This window comes from Psammomys obesus, unplaced genomic scaffold (genome assembly GCF_907164565.1).
Source record: "Psammomys obesus unplaced genomic scaffold, mPsaObe1.curated_primary_1811, whole genome shotgun sequence".
Lineage (NCBI taxonomy): Eukaryota > Metazoa > Chordata > Mammalia > Rodentia > Muridae > Psammomys > Psammomys obesus.
Genome location: NW_026587759.1, coordinates 493,957 through 515,969, shown reverse-complemented (window position 1 = coordinate 515,969; position 22,013 = coordinate 493,957). Strand labels below are relative to the sequence as shown.

At 38.4% G+C, this 22,013-nt stretch overlaps 1 protein-coding gene across 1 annotated transcript in view; it reads right to left on the bottom strand.

Moving 5' to 3' along the window:
* Positions 1-3,779: 3,779 nt before the first annotated feature.
* The window catches only part of Pcsk1 (proprotein convertase subtilisin/kexin type 1), a 42,430-nt gene continuing 24,196 nt past the window's right edge, over positions 3,780-22,013 (bottom strand). The window contains exons 10-14 of the mRNA XM_055604057.1: positions 13,751-13,984; positions 12,673-12,830; positions 11,204-11,337; positions 8,778-8,939; positions 3,780-7,007 (exon numbers count right to left, since the gene is read on the bottom strand). Coding sequence (XP_055460032.1) covers positions 6,627-7,007; positions 8,778-8,939; positions 11,204-11,337; positions 12,673-12,830; positions 13,751-13,984 — 1,069 coding nt within the window. The 3' untranslated portion in view covers positions 3,780-6,626. The remainder of the gene's footprint in view (positions 7,008-8,777; positions 8,940-11,203; positions 11,338-12,672; positions 12,831-13,750; positions 13,985-22,013) is intronic.

Below are 22,013 nucleotides of genomic sequence, written 5' to 3'. Positions count from 1 at the left end.
AGTCAATTCTTTTTAGTACTTTGAACAGTAGCATATCTCTACATTAACCACTATTCACTGCGATTAACCACTTCTGTAACTGAGATTAGTAGCACCACAAATCTACGCATGTAAACATAAACTTTAGTAGGCAGTTTGACAATACAATCATTAAAACAACCTCGGAACCTGCTACAGAGGGCCTCTGAAAACCAGAACAAAACAGGAAACAACCTCAGAACCTGCCACAGAGGGCCTCTGAAAGCCTCTGCCATGCAGACTGTCAAAGCAGATGCTGAGCCTGATGGCCAACTGACGGGCAGAGTGAATGGAATTTTATGTAAGAAGTGGGAAATAGTAAGAGCTGGAGAGGACAGGAACTCCACAAGGAGAGCAACAGAACAAGAAAATTTGAACACAGGGAACTTCCCAGAGACTCATACTCCAACCAAGGACTATTCATGGAGAAAACCTAGAACCCTGACAATGCAGCCACTTCTGATGAGAACTGATAGACCAAGATCAGAAAGAAGGAGAGGAGGACCTCCCCTATCAGTGGACTTGGGGAGGGCCATGGATGCAGAAAGGGTGGGAGGGTGGGACCGGGAGGGGAGGAGGGAGGGGCTTATGGGGGATACAAAATGAATAAAGTGTAATTAATAAAAGTTAAAAAAATAATAATAATAAAAAAAAGAAAAAAAAAAGAAGACAAAAACCCCCATAAAAATCAATAATCACTCCTTTAGGGTTAATGACTTCCTTAAGCTATGGGTTTTGACCATAATTGTAGTATAAAAATTAATTACCCAGTGAAGTATGCTTTAAATCCAATCAAGAGAATAGTTGGCTATCCTATACATCTTGGCTGGCAGGTCAATATTGTAGCATGTTGAGTCAAGCACTTGATAAGACCATCAATGTCTTCTGTTCCTTAGTAGCCTGCATAGTATCCTCTAGAACTGTGAAAACTAGCCAAGAAGAGTTTTCTAGTTAGTTCAGCATTAATTTCTCTGCTATCTGCAACCAAAATATGTGGTGTCTTCAGAAATAGGGTCTTGCCATCTAGTTACGGTAGGAAACTAAAAGCAACTGCAATAGCTTATACTGTTTTGGGTGCCTCTGGGGCCTCTCTGAGACACAACTCCAAAGGAGGTAACCTATGCCTTGCACCTAAAATTTTTGTTAATAACTTATGTCTTGTGTGAGTAGCACAGTTCACTGATGTGTAGTTCTTTTATTCAAACTATATACTTTTAATTAGCTTACAAACTGGTGAGGTTTCATAAGCCTTTGGTTAACTTACTCTTTATCCCTCTTCACCATCTTCTGTCCCCATCGTAGCTTAAACCTTTAGCTCCCATTACTCCCCCATGCTTTTTTTTTAAGCCTGTGAGCATTTTATTTTTTTCGTTATTAATTACACTTTATTCACTTTGTATCCCCCTGTGGTTCTCTCCCTCCTCCCGTCCCAATCCCTCCCTTCATCCACCCTCTGCATGCATGCCCCTCCCCAAGTCCACTGATAGGGGAGGACTTCTTTTCCTTCCTTCTGATCCTAGTCAATTAGGTCTCATCAGGAGTGGCTGCATTGTCTTCTTCTGTGGCCTGATAATGCTGCTTCCCCCTCAGGGGAGGTAATTAAAGAGTAGGCCCATCAGTTCATATCAGAGACAGTCCCTGTTCCTATTACAATGGAACCCACTTGGATACTGAAATGCCATGGGCTACATCTGTGCAGGGGTCTTAGGTTATCTCCATGCATAGTCCTTGGTTGGAGTATCAGTCTCAGTAAAAACCCCGTGCTCAAATTTTTTGGTTCTGTTGCTCTCCTTGTGGAGTTCCTGTCCTCTCCAGATCTTACTGTTTCCCACTTCTTTCCTAAGGTTCCCTGCACTCTGCCCAAAGGTTGCCCATAAGTCTCAGCATCTACATTGATGCATGCTTTTTATCAGACTTGCTCTACTATACATTCTTATTATATTTTTTACCTGGTTTGTAAGAGCATAGTCCCCAAGTAACTTCCTCCTGTACACTTCATTTTTCTAAAGATTTGTTTATGTTGTTTGAATGTGTGTGCAGGTACCCTGTGAGTCCATAAGAAGATTCAGATTTCTTGGAGACTTCTAAGCTACCAGATGTAGGTGTTGGGTCAAATTCTGGTCCTCTTATACAACAGCAAAAACTCTTAAATGCTGAGCCATGTCAGCCCCCAAGCTTATGGACCCTCAGTTCAAGTGTCTTTTACTACTCTAGTGTCTGCTGGAATCTTTTAACCCCATAATTCTGGTCTCTAGTTTCATTTCTCCCCATATTCCATTATATCCTGTCACTTCAAAGGCATCACTCTGCCAGTACCTATTTTTAGTTTCCTACCTTTCACATTTACTCTATATTAAACACATAAAACCAAAGATTTGAAGCTAGAACTTTCATATGAGAAAAACCGTGGGGCATTTGACTTTAGGGGCTTGGGTCACTTCACTCAGCATTTTTTTTCCCAGTTCCATCCTGCCAACCTGAAAATTTTGTGATTTCAGTTTTCATTGAAACTGATTAATATCCCATTGTCTGTATGCATAATATTTTTAGTATCCATTCAACAGTTTATGGGCATCTAATATAAAGAGTAAGGGCCATGTTAACATACCTTATTCATTTTTACACAGAATTTTGTATACTGCACCTTTATCGTAATCCTTTTTGTAGAGAAATTTTATTTAAACTTCCAGCTATAGCTAGGAAGTGTTTTGAATGAGCAGTGTGTGTGGAGGGGGGAGTGGTCTGTCTAAAGACCTGTCGATTTTTATTGTACCCACTTCTGTAGTTTAAATTTTGAATGATAATATTGTATTTATATATTATTTGTGTAGCTTTATGAAATTAAATTGTCACTTAAAATTATAGGCTAGCCTCTTGGATATAATAGTGGCACAAATGTTATGGGCATAACCACACTTTATCATTTCTCCACTTTATAGGAGAAAATACATATTTGGTACTAAAAATATGGTCAAGAACCCAAGGTAGGGGAGCCATAAATGAAGCATTTATATCATACTCCTCCTTCCAAGATTCAGAGCCATTATGGAAAAGAGAGTAGAAAGATTGTAAGATCATATATTACAGGAGACTAGAGGAAAACAGGATATGTCAGAACCACTGTACCCATAAACTCACAGCTTTATAAGTAAACAACCCGCCCTACCTGGGTATGTCTGGACTAGGAGGACAAATCACAGTTAGAAAATTCCCTCTGAAATACTTATTTTAGGTCAAATGAATGACCTCTTAAGAGAAGAAAGTTGGCTGCCAGGGAAAGTCCATCCTGAGGGACTCAAGGATCTTTTTCTAAGCCCTTAGAAATTCTAGGGAGGTAGCCCATGAGGGAGGGAAGAGTGACCTCAGGATGGATACTGGAGGCTTCTTAAAGGCACATAGTAGAAGAAGGAGCCACAGCCTGGCTGCTTGACTTTGGCCTGTAAGTTGAACTGGCACAAATGATTTCTCTGAGGCCATGAATCCTTTTCAGTTTTACCTTTCTTTTTTCCTCCTCAATACCTCAGTTGAGGCTCAGGCACACAGCTTCCTTGTGTTGTCAGGAACATGAAAGCCTGGGTTGGGTGGGAAGACAAAATGTGCCTGTTTATGTAGGTACTTGCCTCTAGAAAGCCTAGGCTTCCTGAAAAATGAGTTAATCAACATTTTAATATAAACCTCTGTTTTTCTAAAGTCCATTTGAAAAACACATTGGGAGAAAGAGAGAGAGAGAACCTGTTTTGGTTGGAAACATGAGCTATTCCTTTTTGACTTAGTGAGGAACCATTTATTCTTCTGATTTATTTACATGCTCTGGTAATACATCAAGTGTGTGACGTAGGAGCTCCGTTAAGAATTCTAAGACCATGTTAGACTGTTGTCTCCGTTGTACATTGTATTAAGATATTAGATAAACATAACTTTTAGTATCACAGCATTATGTTTATATATGTATATATATGTTTCCATTCACAGAGGGACATGCCTTTAAAACTAATTTATTGGACGAAACATTCTTATTCTCATGAAAGCTTTTTTCTCTTTAATACAATTTATTATGCTTTTTAAAATTCTGTTTGATAAAAGCATTGGTACATTATAAATAACCTGTAAAGAAAATATAGCTTAAAATTCCAAGGGAAATATTATATAATCATCCTTTTTAACATTTTCACAAAAATCCACATAGGCACTAAGAAAGGCTGACAAAAATATTTTTATGTCTAGACAATATATACTTCAGGTTGGAAACATTCAAGCATGGTATTGTCTAAACATTAAAGCTTATTCAAGTGAACCTTTGGCTATAGCCCATGAGTTGGTTGGGGTTCCTATAGAGGAATATACTATTAGAAAGGGCTGAAGAAAATCTCTGCCATTTAGCATAAGGACTAGGAAAGGGTGGGGTTGACCTCAGCTCTTTCATTTTTGTAGTCACTTATTATCAATTACTGATATCATTCTCTAGGTCTTTTTTAATTAGTTGAAATGTAATGTAACAGCTCTTAAGTTCTTTTCAGTTGTAATGTGCTACACTAGTGAAACTTTCATTTAAACCTTATAGCAAACACAATGAAAAACCTTCAAGGAGAGAGGCTACTACACATCTTCAAAGCATCATGGGCAAGGCTCTGGAGAGAGCCTTGTTATGTACAAATCCAAATGATGAAACAGGAGGTGAAAATTGTCCTACTAATCACAATCAAAGAAAAAGCAAAGGAGCCGTGTTTCTGAACTAGTTCAATGCTAGGAGTGTCTGTCGAATGCTCAGACTTTGTAGCAAATTTGCAAACAGAAACTCAGTTGGAGAATGCAGGCATACAGTTAACTAGAGTCTATATTGGCATATTAAGGGAAGGAAGGAAGCAAGGCTCTCTAGTTAATGAATAGATCCAGGTAAGATAAGATTAAGTGCTCATATTAAACAAGACTTATTTTTAGGGTCCGAAATACTCCTTTTACTTATAAATACAAAAAAAACTGATTAGGTCATAGCAAACTCAATTATTAATAGCAGAGCCTGCCTGGAAATAATTGCGAGAAATCTTTTTTCCTAATACACTTATACTTTATGCGGATTCTTCTAGTACGGGAGTGGGAAAAATTACATGCATTGAAAGACATCACATTTTCTCTTATATGTGAAATCTGGATTAAATGAAAAGACGTGGACTTGGGAGCAGGACTACTTGTGAAGAGCAAGAGGACACGTAAGGAGAGACAGAAGAGAGGCTACTGCAGGATGGACATTGTACAAGCACATGAAATATATGCATGAGAATGTCGAAGTGAAACCTTACCTTCTACAACTACCAGATGTTAATGAAAAATGCTTACTGGATGCTGAGTAGTAACAATAAGATGCCTATTATAAAACAAAAACAAAAACAAAATCCAGCCAGGGAAGGTGGACTTTGACTCTTACTCGGAAGTTGTCACTTCTAGCTAGTGTGGTGGAAGATGGGTCTGAGAATGAGATTTTATGTGACATTTCACCCTTTTAACAGTCCTTCACACTTTTCAAACCTTCTGCATAACTTGCAGGAAGGAGAAATAAGATCAAAGGGCTATCCACCTGTTTTCTGATTTGAAACATGGAAGCAGTTTGGTAAGAATTTCAATACTGTCCCTTTGAGACAGAGAAGAGCCTGTGGTGTCGGGAAATGAACACTCATTTATAGAAAGCCAGAAGAACCTGTCCTAGGAACACAGCTTGTGAAAAGTGTTATGGCTTCTCCCCTTTGGGAACATTATCCCCATTATTACACTGGTTCAATATATTTTGAGTGGCTGCTCGTTATTAAAAAAAGTATGACTAGGAATTTGCCAAACTTCAGGCATAATTTTGTTCTGAGAAAATGATAGGAATTCGTTCTTTGATTTTCAGTGTGTAGCTCATAGAGAAAACAAAAAGGCATAAGGGGAAGAAGGCCAGGTCATATATATAACACGTAACGGCCAGCTTTAGATCCACAGAGACATCTGCATGGTATACCAATCAAGAACAGGCATATTCTATGCCCATTCCAGCTAATGCAAATTTTAAGATGTTTCTGTATCTAAATAATGCATTTTATTCCAGTTACTCCCAAATGGTCAGATTATCAGCCTCAGTGAGAGCAACACACATGGAAAGGATTAGGGTATGGGCCTACATATTTTATACTTTAGTTACTTTTTAAATGCTTCCTTGTGATCAAAATTCAAAGTGCCCCATTGAAAACATAGAAAAGAAGATAAACTGCAGCCCCCAAACCCACGTTTATAGATTACTTTTCAAAATTAAAATGGATCTTCTGCTCTTTTCCTAGTCTTGTGAGATATGAAGTGGGGAAATGTCTCTTAAGACAAAGAGCTGTATGTCAACAGTGACTTTGGAAAGAAGTTGCTTCCCTTGTACAGACGGAGAAGACATTCTGAGATACCAGGGCCAATTCATTAAGCTGTCTTGCCTTTCAGAACTCACACAAAGGGAAAGTTTGAGGAGAAAAAGTAAAACTACCATGAAGAACATTATAAGCATAGGAACCAGTGACAAAACAACTCCAGGCCAAGGAACGTGTGAGGGAAGAGAGGGCATGAAGATTTCCAACTCGGGCCATACGCTTCTTTTAATTTTCATCATTCAAAATGTCCACAAGAGCTTGCAGCAGCCTGTCATCTCTATGTTTATAAGGTTTTGTATTATAGAAAACATCAACATAGTCGCTGTACAGACTGTCCTCAGAGTCTTCAAGCTGGGAGGGTTTGTTGAGCTTTTCCAGTGCTTCATAGAAACTCTCATAAGGGATGCTAAGCTTTGCACTTGGAGACTTCTTTGGTGATTGCTTTGAAGGTGGGTTCTTGCTAAAAGCGCTTTGTAGGAGCCGTAGCATGGCCTCTGAAGGAGCTCTTTGTACCTGTTCATCCCTTCTGCCCTCCACACTGCTGCTGCTGCTGGAGCTTTTGGGCACCAGGGGGTTGTCATTTAGGCTCTTTGGTGTGGGCTGCTCCTGAAATACAAAATGCCACCAACAAAGGCAAGAAGTTCATTATTCACAGTTAGGAATGCTATCTGCAGTCTTAACACAATCCCACCATAGGTCCCTTGAGAAGAAATTTGGAGAGTAAAGCAAATACAAGGCTTGGAGTTATATGGGTTTGTATTTCAACCCTTATTTTCACACTCCCTGATTCACCCTTGGCAGCTTTTTCAGTCTCTCAGAATTATGGCTACAAAGTACAAATCAGAACATGTCCATTTCTGGTGGTTTTTAGGATTGAGACTGTGCAAGTATGTATCCAGTGTGCTGTTTTCCTTCACTTTCAAGCCTTTGATAAGGAAAACCATTTGGAGAAATAATATCAAGTGTTTAACAACTCACTTGTAAGGCATCATTTAGTTGCTGTGTACAAAGCAGCTGACCAGAGGACCCTTGCTCCTGTTAGAAGCTATTGAATTCTGAGAAGCTCCTAGGGTAGAGAGGTCATGGGGCAGGAATCGGAAGATCCGAGAAGTAGCTCTTTCTCAATCGTTATGGAAATACAGTTGTTGTCTAGGACTTTCCATGATGCCAAATTCTATAGATGCTCAAGTGCTTTTCTTGGAATGGGAGTGACCTACATACATCCACAGTGTCATCTCCAGACTATCTGTAAAACTTAACACTGTGTAAATACTTGCTATACTGCGTTGTTTAAGATAATAATATATTTATACATTAGGTATGGGAAAGATAGACCAAATACATAAAAATAAGTCTGTGCGTGTTCAGTATAGAGACAGTTGTTTCTTGATCCATACTTGGTTGGCTACAGGGGTTTAGGACCCACCGTATGACGGGATGAACATATTTCAATACTTTAACATGAAAAATCTTGTTGATTCTTTGAAAAGAACCTTAGAGAAACACTCACAATGTGAACTCTTCTCAGGCAATGTGGAGAGACTAATCCTGGACTCTTCCTAGTAGAATGCAAGCAGGGCTAGAATCTTAGGTGAGGCTTTCTCAAAGCTATTTTATAACTTCTTTATGTAAATGTCATATTTTGAAACCTCCTACAGCATCCAGCACAGAGATATCCCATTTAGGACAGATCATTTCAGAGATCCTAAAATCCTTTCCTACAGCAGAGACGCTATGCTAGATGCTGGTGTGTCAGGAGATAGCTACAGTTTCTTCATGGCTCCCGAGAAGGGCAAAGCCAGTATATCCTGGAGCCATGATCACTATTTGTCTATGTTGGCTACCCTCTAAATTTTCCATGTCATTGTGATTTGATAGCTCCTCTTAATGTTGACAAGGCATTGCATCTAAGTGCCAATTACCAAACAGAAATGAGTAAAAAGAGGCTGACATGATTTGACTGCCTAACTATAGTCTCCTTTCTTTAAATGTCCTCTCTGTCTAGGTAAAAAAGAATACAATTAAAATGAGATAAAACTGAACATTTTTAATGTGTAACTACACTGCAACGTAATACCATAAATATATTAGAGTAGGTTTACGTGACTATGTAAAAGACAGCTTAGTTTGCAATATGCTGTCATACATGGATAACATTCATGTTAGAGAATTTATCAACTTTAATTAATAAACTCAAGAGTTAAGAACAAAATAAAAACCAAGCCTCACCCAGTTAGAAACTAACAGGTTTTCTGTCCTAAGCCCTTTCTCTCTAGGTACACAGGAAGTTTCCCTTCCTAAAAATCAGATGCATCTTTACTCATTCCTTGCCTACTGCTCTTGAAAAGAGAATATGCTAATAACGGAGCTACACACCTCCACGACATTCACCATCTTCTCCACCCCTCTCCTGTCATTCTGGACAGTATTGTAGGACGTGTATACACGCGGCTGCCTCATGTGCTCTGGCTGAGAAGAGGTCCCGTGCAAAATCAGCTTCCAGTTCACAATCCTTCCTTCATTTTGCATTCTTCCAGACTGGTTAAAACAAGCATATATGTATTTTAGTTGGGGTTTCAACATAAAAGAAACTCATTAAAATTACCAAAATAATCTCATAGTTAAAACATAATTTTAAGACATTTTGCATTCCATCTTCAAAGATCTGTTTTAAGAGGAACCATTGGATCCACTTTTTTTTTTACAAAAATTAATATTATGTAAGCTCAGAATATCAAGTATCTAGTTTAAAAAGCAGAGTTATCTGTGTATATCTATTTTGTCACAGTGATTCTGTTTTTGAAAAGCTTATTGTCTCTGAAACTATAAATCAAAGATTTAAAACTGTGGAGTCAGACTGTATAGATTTGATATAAAGTGAAACTGTTTGTTAAGTACAGTTGCTTACTTTCTTGCAGTTGAAATTGAGCTAAAGAATTGAGGAGGGGCTAGAGAGGTGGCTCAGTGTTTAAAAGCAATGGCTGCTCTTCCGGAGGATTCAGGTTCAATTCCTAGCACCCACATGGCAGTTAAAACCCTTGGTAATTCCAGTTCCAGGGGATCTAATGTTCTCTTATGATCTTCTTGGGTACCAGGCACAAACATGATATACATACACACATATATATAGGCAGGTAGGAAGAACACTCATAAACATACAATAGTGTTTGTTTGTTTGTTTGCTTGTTTTAAGAACTGAGGCCAATCTGGGCACTGTGGCACACATTTGTAATCCAAGAACTTGGGGCAGCAGAGGCAGGAGGACCCCTGTGAATTCGCAGTCAGCCTGGCCTACAAAGCAAGTCCAGCACATCCAAGGCTACACAGGGGAACCCTGTCTTGTAAAACCAAAAACCAAAAACAAAAAAAAAGAAAAAGAAAAAAAAAGAATTGAGTTCAAGTTTAAGAATGGCACTAATAAGTAGAAGCAGTGCTTTGTTCCTGTTACAGCAGGGTTGTTTCAGTCTTCATTTTCTATACTATAATCAATCGATCAATCGTGCGTGCGTGTGAACACGCTCGTGTGACAACGCACAGGAGCCGGGGTCAGACAGAACTTGTCGGAGTTGATTCTCTCCTTTGCCATGTGGTGTCCAGGGAGCAAACTCAATTAGTCAGGCTCAGCTTGGAGGAAAGGGTTCTTACCCACTGAGCCATCTTACTTTAGTGATGTGTAGAGGAAAGCTATTCTCAGAGAAGAAGGTAGAAACTATATAATTTGTATTAATTGGCAACTTTAAGAGGTTAGAGTGATTTATTCTAAAAATTTGCCTAGGCAGCCAGGCAGTGGTGCTGCACTCGGGAGGCACAAGCATGAGGATCTCTTGAGTTTGAGGCCAGCCTGCTCTACAGAGTGAGTTTCAGGACAGCCAATACTACACAGAGAAACCCTGTCTCAAAAATGACATCAGTAACAAAAATAATCTAGACAATGAGATCTGCCCTGTTGGCTCTTACACTTCTCTCTCAGAACTCAGATGGAATACCATCCATTTACATCCTCATCCTCAGAGAAAACATCGGGATGGTGCATGGACAAAAAATTTAGCTACTTGGCTTCATGTCAGATGAAGTCCTGCCACTTCATCCTTGTGGCACTGTCCTTTAGAGCATGTCAAAGAGTATCAAAATAGACCCTTTGTCTGAAATGCTGGGAACCAGAAGTATTTCAGACTTCCAAATCTTTCTGGTCTTAGAGTGTTTATACAGGTTTTACCAGATGAGCATCCCTATCCTCCAAACAAAGTCTGGATGCTTTAAAAGTTTAACATTTTTGAGTATCATTTGAGCTCTAAAAATAAAAATTTTTAAACATAGTGTGTGTGTGTGTCTGTATGTATGTGTGTGTGTGAGTGTGTGACTAAAAGTAGAAAAAATATTTAAAAAGATGTCTTACTTAACCGGAAACAGGAAGCTACTACTCAATGAGAACAGCAGAACAGTCACCAGGGTGCTTTCCTGTGACTCCAGCAAAGTATCATAGCAAAGCTGGCCTCAAATCTGGCTGTCTTTGTGAATATGGATGATTGCAGGGATAACAGGTCACACGGCCGGCTGCCTTAGACTTAAGAACTTTATTATTATACCTTTTCTCCTTCCTTACAGCATAGCTGAGTTTAGTAGTCTCTTAAAATTATTGCTTGTATATCCAAGTATGCTGGGCAATACTATTACTTCACTTTGGTTAAGAAGTGATCAGATCAAGTTCATTAGGACATAACTAAAGATGCCATCAACATTTAAAAGTATTTCCAGGTAATTGAAAATGAACTTGGTTACTTTGTCTTCTTATTCATGCTTACCATGTCTGTAATTTTCAGTGTCCAAGTGCCTACAGGATTCTCTCCCCATGTATGAACAGACATGAAGTCCCAATTCTTAAAGCCATTGGGGGATGTATCCCTCTCCCTTTCAGCCAATAGTACGGTGCTGGTGCCTATTTTCATACAACAAACATAAATTAGTAAATATCTTAACATGACAGTCTGACCATTGGACTCACTCTAGCACCTAATAACTGAGAATGAAGGATGAAATTAAGTGAACTATAGTCTTTCAATGGGAGGGGATGGAAAACTCAGGAATCTATCATGAAAACTCCACGGCATCTAGAGATTGTAACTCTGCAATCCACAGAGTCTACTCCGAAGATCCAAGCCCTTGTATGCTAGAAAGAGATCATAGAGTTAGCCAGCTCAGCTTCCCTTGTCTATTATCTTAGAAACTGAAATTATTTGACTGAATCTTTTTTTGTAATTTTTTTATTTATTACAATTGTATCCAAACTGTAGCCCCCTTTCTCATCCCCTCCCAATCCTGCCCTCCCTACCTCTTCTCCTCCCATGCCCCTTCCCTAGTCCCTTGATAGGAGAGGTCCTCCTCCCTTTCCATCTGACCCTAGCCTATCAGGTCTCATCAGGACTGGCTGCATTGTCTTCCTCTGTGGCCTAGTAAGGCTACACCCTCCAGGGGGAGGTGATCAAAGAGCCAGCCACTGAGCTCATGTATTTGACTGAATCTAATCAAAATATTTTGTTGAAAGTTTTTATCACATTTTTATTACTTATTTGTATGTGTGTATGTGTACATGAGCTCCCGAATTCGCATGCATGCATATGTGTGTCCCACGGTCTATGTGTGGAGTGAAGAGGACAGTTTGTAAACTTATGGGAGTTTGTTAGCTCCTAGCATTTGGGGAGGGGACTCAGGCCACCAGGCTTAATAGCAGGTGCCTTTACCTGCTGCTTATCTTCATGGACCATCAACATACTAAAATATATTAGGACAACTTCTAGTTGGATTGTGGTTTATGGCTAAACAATTTTTAACTCATCTTCACTAGGACTTTCCCAGGAAAAGGCAAAGTCTATACCATCATACACCCTTATTCATATGGCTGTGAAGATTTAATCACCATTCTCAACTTTATGGATCACAATTTCTAAACTTTGAATTGATTTCTTCAATGTTCCAGGCGTATCTATAAGTTTTGATAATTATTCAAAAACTTTTCACTGTCACCTAAAGAAGTGGGTGGTCAGTTGTTAACTGGGGAAATAAACGTAGCTTGAAAATAGATTATTTCATAAAAGCTAATTAATTAGCACCATTTGAGGAGGTCACAGCCTTTGTCTATCTAGGGACCAATGGGACTAGCAGGAAGAAGACAGAGAAGAAGAGCATGATCAATCAAATGATCATGTTTTGAGGACTCGTAAATGCCTCTGAGGAGACTTAGTTCTGTGATCATTGATTGGTTGTTGAAACTTACCAGCAGCTGAAGTGAGTGTGACATGAAGGTCTCCTCTACGAGAATATTCGATTGTTGCTTCAAATTGCACATGTTCAAGAGACTTGATAACATTTTCTTGTCCTTCACAAGCTCTAGTTGGGATTTCAACAATCACTTCTCCATTAGCTTTCAGGGCTCTGCATACATTAGGGAAGCAGAATTAAAGAGGGCGTCTCTTCTGATGTTTATTTGTTTGTTTGTGACGGGTGCACAGGTGCATGGATGTCTTGACCATATAGCCAGCAAGGCTTATTATGAGTAGAATTCAATTTACAATTATCTATAGATGAATTTAATGCATAACAAAGTGGTAAGAAATACAAATATATAAGTATGATACTATAGAACCCAAACTCAGACAGGTTTTTCTTCAATCCAAAAAAGCGGTCAGAGACAAAGATATCAGTAAGATCCTCATGAAAAAAATTAATTTTGTGTATAAGGCCTTTTTGAGGCATGCTTCCTGGCTTTCCAGGCTCTGGGATTTTGTGTGAGTTGGTTTTTACCATCACTATGGCCACATTTACAATAAAAACATAATAGTCGTAGCAGATTCTGCTTCCATGACCATGTATGATGAGCTGGAGGTGCCCTATAAAGGGCCCTGCCTAAAAGAAAATTCATCTGTGACATAGCACTACAGGTTGAAGTAAGACTACTGTGGAGGTAAACTTTAGTTTGATAATACTAGTTGGAAAGTACTGAATTCCATCAATGCTAAATGCATTTTAAAAACAAACTTAATATTTTTGATCCCAGAATCTTTTGTGGATTGGTCATGGTTTGACAATGCTTTGCATTAATGGTTTATAAAACAATGGTGTATCTTAGGCTTAATGCTACATTGTAGATAGTCTGCAAAAGGAAAATGCAAAATACGTTAACATGTCTGGCAGATCTTTGGTATTTCCCTGACTCTCCATAGAGACAGCCAAAGAGACTACTATTAGGCTCCATCCTCATCTAAGAGCAAGTGTATGAGAAAAACTTAAGTGGAACACCTTAATCAAACTGTACTTAGGGCATAAAATGGTTTAAAATTCTGGGAAAGACTTACCTAGGCTCAAAGTTATTGTCTTTTACCACACATTCTTTCTTCTCAGGCACACTGCTCCAGGTCCTAGGATCAGCCAAATCCACTAGAGCTTTGGCATTTAGCAAGCCAAATCCAAATCGACTGTTCACCATCAAGCCTGCACCATTCTTTTTCCAACCTGGGTTGTTGGCCAAGGGGTCGTACTCAGAGGTCCAGACAACAAGATGCTGCATATCTCGCCAGGTGAGATTTGGGCTAGAGGGAAAGTGACCCAAAGTTTCTTTTAGGGACAAAATGAAGTATTCTTGTAAAATCAAGTGCTAAACATAAGCATCTCCATTTCAGAATTTTGTAAATATATGTTTGGTTGCTTAATGTTACTTTTTTTAAAATTTAGGACTTACAATACAGTATTAAAAATGTCACCTATAGTGTGTAAGTTAAACTCTTATTATCAGTTAATTTTGACCTCAGCACTGTTAAAGTATGACATTTTCTTCTTGATTCTAATGATTTGTATTTACCTAAAGTCATTTTTAAAACATAATAACACTTACTTTGTGTCTTTAGTTCTGTTTATGGAATGCCTTAGCATCTTCGGCGTTACAAACTTTCACTGAAGCCTCGTTTTTGTAACAGGAACTTAGATTTGTAACTTAGATTTGAGGGGCATGTGACCTACTTAGCACATCTCGCCTTTTTAAAAATGTAGTCAGAGCTCTATAACAGGTTCCACATACTTAGGACTGAACAAAACATACGTCAAATATATTTTAAAAGAAAAATTTTGCATTTGTACTGATGTGTACAGACTTTTTCTTGTTACCATTCCTTAAATAGTGCACTGTAACATGGAATTTACATTGTAGTAGGTTTTATATATAATTTGGAAATTACGTTAAACATGAGAAGGTGCAATAGGTTGTTTACTGTTAGTACACTATTTCATATAAGAGACTTGAGCATCTACAGAACCCTGTCCTGGACCTGGTCCTTGGAAGATACTGAGGGCTGACAATAGACCATAAGTTGTGAAGAAATTCTTGGCTTCATGAGTTTGTTTTTGAATGGTTCTATGCTAAATATTATTAGAATATTCATGGAGGTGGTTCTGGTTCTTAAGAAACTTACAGTGTAGTTTAAAAAATCTTTTATTAACTATGTATGCTGAATGTTGCATTTGTAACTTAATGTACTGTGAAAGCCTGGAGAATGTCTTTGCTGGGAAGATGTGTATGACATGAATTTTGATGGGTTAGAGGAAATTCTAAAAGAGACTATGGCAACCAGAGCAGCAGCAGCTTTGTGTGGAAGAATAGCTCTCACTTGATTACAATCTGTAAGCCAGAGCAGGGAAGAGGCAACAAAGAAAACTGAGCCAGAAAACACGGGTGCTGAATGTCACAAAGTGAGCTTGGCCTTTACCGTTTGGGCCTGGGGAATTGTTCCAAACTTTTGATCAAGAAAGTAGTGAAATCTGAGCCAGTTTCTCCCAACATGCTCCTGGAGCTCATACTCTGTTTTGATGTTTCTCTTTTCTTCACATTACAACATTCTGACAAATACTGTGTGTGTGTGTGTGTGTGTGTGTGTGTGTGTGTGATTGTCTACTTCTGAAGCTAGAATTTAGCTACAAAGAGTGAAAACTTACTGTCTCATTCCTTGATGCTTAACAAACAGAAGAGTGCCAGGCACAAGATTGTACAAGAGTATACACAAGTGGCCAGCAAGTAGGGGCACTTGACATCAAGCTTGATGATCGGACGGCTATCCCTTCCATTTGCTTGGTGGGAGGAGAAAACTGACCCCTACAAAATGTCCTCTCACCTCCACATTTGTGTCGTCTGTGGCATGTATATGTGCACATGCACAAACACCACCTAAGTGAAATAATGTACACATTATCTAAGCTACACCCATACAGCTCACCGACATGACCACCTCAGCCTAAGCTGAACAAGGGTAATAATAGACATATCAAAGTGGGCCAAGAAAATCCACGAGGCCTCGATCTTACACAAATTTCTACATCAACTAAAGAATATGGAGAGTGGGGAAACTACTGTTCCCCAGGAAATTGTACATCAACTGGTTACTAAGTTTTCCGCCTTGAAAACACCTGTATAAGTAACATAATACAGACTGAACAGGCTGTAACAGAGTAGGTTATATTTAGAAATATATGTGTACATACGTATATATATGTAACAACAAAATTAGTAAAAGGAAGTATTGAACTTGAAAGAGCAAGAAGGGTACATGAAAAGGTTTGAAGGGAGAAAGGGGAAGGAGAAAATCATATAATATTATAATCTTAAAAGTAAAAGAAATAATAGAAAGAGTATAGGTAAGTAATGTTAATGAATGATTTAAAGTGCCTATGTTAAATATTCTGATATAATTTTGAATCTTACTGTTATTAATCTTTAGACTATTTCAAGACCTTAAGTTTTTTATTGCTTTTGTGACTTGGATTGTTTCCCCTCTAGTCAAACGAAGTATTTGACTAGATACACTGTTAAGTACCAGAGTGACTGATGGAGGCTGGAAAAGGAGTCCAGTCTAGTGATTCCCAGTGGATCCCAGACTGCCTGCATCATAGTCACCCTCTACACAGATAAATACTGAGGATTTCTGAAACACATCTAACTCTACCTATCCAGTTTTGTATTTCACCAAAAAATAACGGGAATTGGTAGGATGATTGTATGCATATGAACAGTTAAGCACTTTGAATCATGGCCCTTTAAACAAGACACTTTGAATTGTAGCATTAAAATAGGGAGTAATAAAAAAACATTAAACTGTATTATGCTCCAATGAATGGTTTGACTCAGTCTGACTACTTTCTTTCTCTGGGCCTGAGTCGTCTCATCTGTCGTATGAGAAGGATAGATGTGACAATCTCCAGAAAGCCTTACTACTCAGATCTTCTGTTTAACATTAAAATTATCTTTTTGTACACATTGTTGTTTGTGTGTTTGTTTGTTTGTTTTTGTTTTTGTGACCATCATGTATTCAGGAACCATTAGCCAGTGGAGGAGAAACAGCTGTACTCTCAAGGTACAAACTACTTCTGTCCCTGAAGAGTATTATTAAAATACTTGCTTCATTCTGTTCTTAAAAATAAGACATATTAAAAAAAATAAGACATATTAAAGTAAAATCCAAGGTGACCAATGGGCAATGGACAGGTTTCCAGTTTGGATGAACGGTGTTTACAGGTATCTGTGAGTGGCCTAAAGATGGAGAGGAAGGGGCAAAATAAGGAACGACTGTGTGGTGGTCACATTCAAAGTTTACATTTCTATGACAAATAATTTATTTTACATACAATTGCAGTACTTTCTGTGTTTTCAAATTTATATATAATCTTCTAGAAATATTTAAGGAACTTCATTTTCACATAATTAGGAAAATTAAGTCTTATTTCTTAACAATTATTCCTCAGTTGAGTTCTTACATTTTATAAATGAAAAGGAGCTGCTAACAATAGAACTAATTCTGGACAGCCTTTCCTTGTTAATTAGTGCACAGCAGTATCTGCAATAATTAGAACTATTAAGGCTGCATTGTGTAACTAACCAGTAATATGTTACTGAAAATAAGTAAACATTGAAATTAAGCATTCTTTAATTAGAAGAGATACAGATTTTTAAAAAGTCTGGATAAAAAAATTATACAGTGAAAATTTTGGGGGTCTACAACTATTTGAGTTCTGATGTTGAAGAGTTCTAACTTAAACTTTCCAAAAAATAAATTGTAAGAATTTTGTAGGAGTTTGTTCCTTTGAGGGCTTTGTACAACATTGATGGCTTATTTCTGTTTGTCTCGACTTTATTATTGTTTATTTAAAAAGTCTAAGGTTCATCTGGTTGTTGAATATTTCCAAAGGTGTGACTGGGTCCAATGATTCACTTAAGAGAATTTTTCTCCTTATTAAAAATTACTCCAATTATTCTCATCTTGCCCCTGAAGACTAGATGATTACCTGCAAGCTTTTTTAGATATACTTAATAAGTACTAATCATGGTGCCACAGGCATTATACAGAGAATTTCTTTTCCAGAATTTGCAATTGGACATCCTCGCAATTACAGCTGGATGAAGCTGTAGGAAACAGTTCTCAAGAGCGATTGATTTCCAACATTTGGTAAAAGTCTTCTTAGCATTGAAATAGCTTGGCTGTCCTGCTAAAACAAACTTTCTAGGGAAGATAGTTCAGAATTCCAATCCTTATCAATGTGATCTGGAACTGTTCATGGAAAATAAACTCCCTTTGGGGGTTAGATATTCAAGAGTTACTGCCTAGAGAAGACAAGTGTTACCTTGTAGACATTTCAGCCAGAAACTGCTCATTCTCCCTCCCTTTGTTCTTTCCTGATCCCAGCTCCTTCTTTTAGAAGCACAGTACGGAGTCTGCGAGTCTGCGACTGCAGCTTTTTGTGGGGAACTACCTGTTCTTTACACCAGCTCCTTTCTTCCGGCCTCCCTGTCAGAGCTGTGGGAGGCAGCATAGAGTAGCACATTCCAGGATAGATGGATAGGCCTGAATTTATATCTTTATTGTGAGATACAGTCACTCCTTCCTTCCTTCCTTCCTTCCTTCCTTCCTTCCTTCCTTCCTTCCTTCCTCCCTCCCTCCCTCCCTCCCTCCCTCTCTCTCTTTTCTTTCTTTCTTTCTTTCTTTCTTTCTTTCTTTCTTTCTTTCTTTCTCTCTCTCTTTCTTTCTTTTTCTTCTTCTCCTTTCCTTCCTCCCTCCCTCCCTCTCTCTCTTTATGTATTTATTTTGTTTTTTTCAAGACAGGGTTTCCTCTGTGTAGCCTTGGTTGTCCTGGACTCACTTTGTAGACAAGGCTGACCTTGAACTCACAGAGATCTGCCTGTCTCTGTTCCTGAGTGCAATACTGGTCACAATTCTCAACCCCTCTAATCCTCAATTTCTTCACTTATAAAATGCAATACTACTACTAGTTTCAATATTATAAACCTGTCATATGGATTATAGCTAACATTGTATGTAAAAATTTAATACAGTGTTTGGACCACAGTAAGACCACAATAAGCAAGGAATGTCATTCTTGACAAGTTTAATCAAAACTCCTTCAGTCTCCCTAGCTGTTCCTTAGGTAATAATGAGTGTTTGAGTGACTCAGTCTTGAGTGACTAGAGACTGGCTTGGATTCCTGTCTAGAAATTCTAGCACACAGACTTTCTCATATATAGTCTTGGTGTAGACCATTGAATAGGATGTAGAATGCCATCCAATTGAGCACAGATATTTCAGTAATTGCTATGTACTTTGCCACGATGGATATAAATGTTTAGACAGATCAAGTCCATTGTATTGGTAACTAGGATAAAAATAAGGGAAATTAAATTTTTTACTCTGCACCTGGAAGGTCACAAATTATTAATGTTTTAAATCATAAACCACAGCCAATCCCCAGAACAATTTCATATATACTCGCTTAAGTAATTCTGCATTTAGGAGCAAAGAAATTCACAGACTACTTGGAAAGCAGGCATGTATTTTACAACAATAGTGCTTCTCCTTCAGCTAAAGCCCACTAAGACAAAAAGATTACTTAGATCTTTAATTATCAAAGGATAATGTTGCTCCTCTGAAGTTATGAAAGTTTAGAAACTTTAAAATCTCAGTTCTAGTGCTGGACAGATAACCCCTGGGTTTGGAGCACTTGCTGTTCTTGGAAAGGACCTGAGTTTGATTCCCAGCACCCAGATCAGGCAGCTCAAAATTGCCTCTAACTGTGGTTCCAAGGGATCTGATGCCCTCATCTGACTGTCAGAGGAACTGCAGGCATGTAGTGTACATACAAGCAGGTACACATGCATACATACAAATAAAAATTAGAATTTCAGTTATTAGATTACATTAACATTGTAAGTATTTGGCTTAGTGAATACCTCTGCTGTATTGTTTACTAGATTAAATGGTGTTGGCCTGGCGTCTGATATTTATATGCATCTGACAGATATTAAGTAGAGAAAATAATATACTTTGCTCAAACATCTCTCCAGTTTTGCTCAATAGGTAGACACTAGGTGAGAGCCTGGAGAGAGGTCATGCTGGGTATCATTATTGGTACCCAAAAATTCTACCCCCCCCCTTAGGAAGCCCTGGGAATCCTAGAGCTTCACTGTATCCCTTTGGAAAGAGACTCAGCTGCTTAGGACATTTCTGGTGGTACAAAGGACAACATGTTATATTCTGTTCCAGAAAGTTGTAGTCTACCAAGTACATGGGAGGCTCTTCTGCCCTTTTCCGGCTAGGTTAGCCTCTTGTCACCAAACGTCAAAAGGCAGGAATAAAGAAACAAAAGCTATGAGAGAAGGTGTGGATTTTTTTTTTCCTTCTGTGTTATGTGTCAGAATGTTGAACAACTATTATGTAGTAAAAATGTTGCTGAATCCACTTTTTAACATGACATACTAAAATAAAGGCTAGGGAGATTGATAACATAAGCACAGTAAAAGACCTGCAATAAAAACACAAATATTTTTGGGAGCAAACAGGCTGTTCATGTAGTTTTTATTATCCATATTAATCTTTCAAAAATGCAAATATTTTAATCTAATTTTGGTTTGCGAGAATTTTTAAAGAAAGAAGCTCTAGAGAAACAGGCTGGCAAACATAGCTGTATACTTATTAGCTTTATTACACTAAAGTTACCTGTGGGTAAAACTGAAGGTAAATGTCAGACTGATAAAGTATTAATGGATCTTTGGAAGCAGGGCCATAAAGAGGCTACAGCAGAGGGCAACTGGCCAAAAAAAATAAAATTCTGAACTTCATCAGTAATGATGGGAGTATTAAACAAGATCCCTGAGTGAGGTAACCCAGAAGCAGAAAGACGTATGGTGTATACTCACCTATAAGTGGATGTTAGCCCCATAATATAAGGTAAACATATTGAAATCTATAGTCTTAAAGAAGCTAAACAACAAGCAGGACCCTAGAGAAGATACTTAATCCTCATTCAGAAGGGCAAACAGGATAGACATGGGAAGTAAGAGAAGACAAGGAACAGGACAGGATCCTTTCCACAGAGACCCCTGAAAACTCTACCTACCAGGGTATCGAAGGAGATACTGAGACTCATAGCCAAACTTTGGGCAGAGTGCCAGAAACATTATGGAAAAAGAGGGAGACAGAAATACCTGGAGGGGACAGGAACTCCACAAGGAGAACAACTGAACCAAAATACCAGGCCCAGTGAGGCCTGCAGAGACTGATACTCCAACTAATGACCATGCATGGAGAGGACCTAGACCCTCTGTTCAGAGGAAGTCCATAGGCTGTTCAGTCTCCAAGTGGGTTCTCTTGTTAGGGGTACAAGGGCTGTCTCTGACATGAACTCAGTGGCTGGCTCTTTGATCACCTCCCCTGGAGGGTGAAGGCTTACCAGGCCACAGAGGAAGATGATGCAGCCAGCCTAGATGAGACCTGATAGACTAGGGTCAGATAGTAGGGGAGGAGGACCTCCCCTATCAGTGGACTAGGGAAAGGGCATGGGGGAGAAGAGAGAGAGTCCGTGGGACTGGGAGGAGACAAAGGAGGACACTGCAGAAGAGATACAAAGTGAATAAATTGTAATAAATAAATTAAGTAAGTAAAAATTAAAAAAAAAAAAAAACAAGATGCCATTTCCTTCACATAGCAAACACTTTAAAAGTAAACAGGGGTAAAAAGTGTTTTAGAAATTTGCATTTTCACACATATACACCTGGTAAGAATATAGCATAATGTTCAAGGAAACAACTTGTCAATATGCATCAAAATCATTATAACACACTTCTCTTTATCTCAGAATTCCTAATTCTGGGTGCGCATCCTGAGAAACATATAAGATGCCAATACTTACAGACCACATAATTGGACAACTTTACCAAAAATTCTACTTATAGTCTAGAGTAGTGTGAAAAAGACTTTTAAAAACTCATTTTGAATGATCAAGTCTTATGTAATTACTTTAGGTCCAGGATAAAGTTTTTATTATCTGAAGAAAGCACATTTGTTCTCAGCATCACTCCCAGGAAACCATCTGGACAGAATTCTGGCTGATAGAACAGGCTTGATGCTCAGGAGGAGGAGACTAACGGAGAATATGAATTTGGAAAGGCAAAGAACGTTCACTGAGATGTGAGCCAATATTTTTAATATGTTAAAAAATATTGTGCAATAAGATGTATGTTTTTAAAATCTACACTGGGATATCAACAAAGGCAATTTCAAAGTGCCAGGATTTATCTGGTTGTTGTTG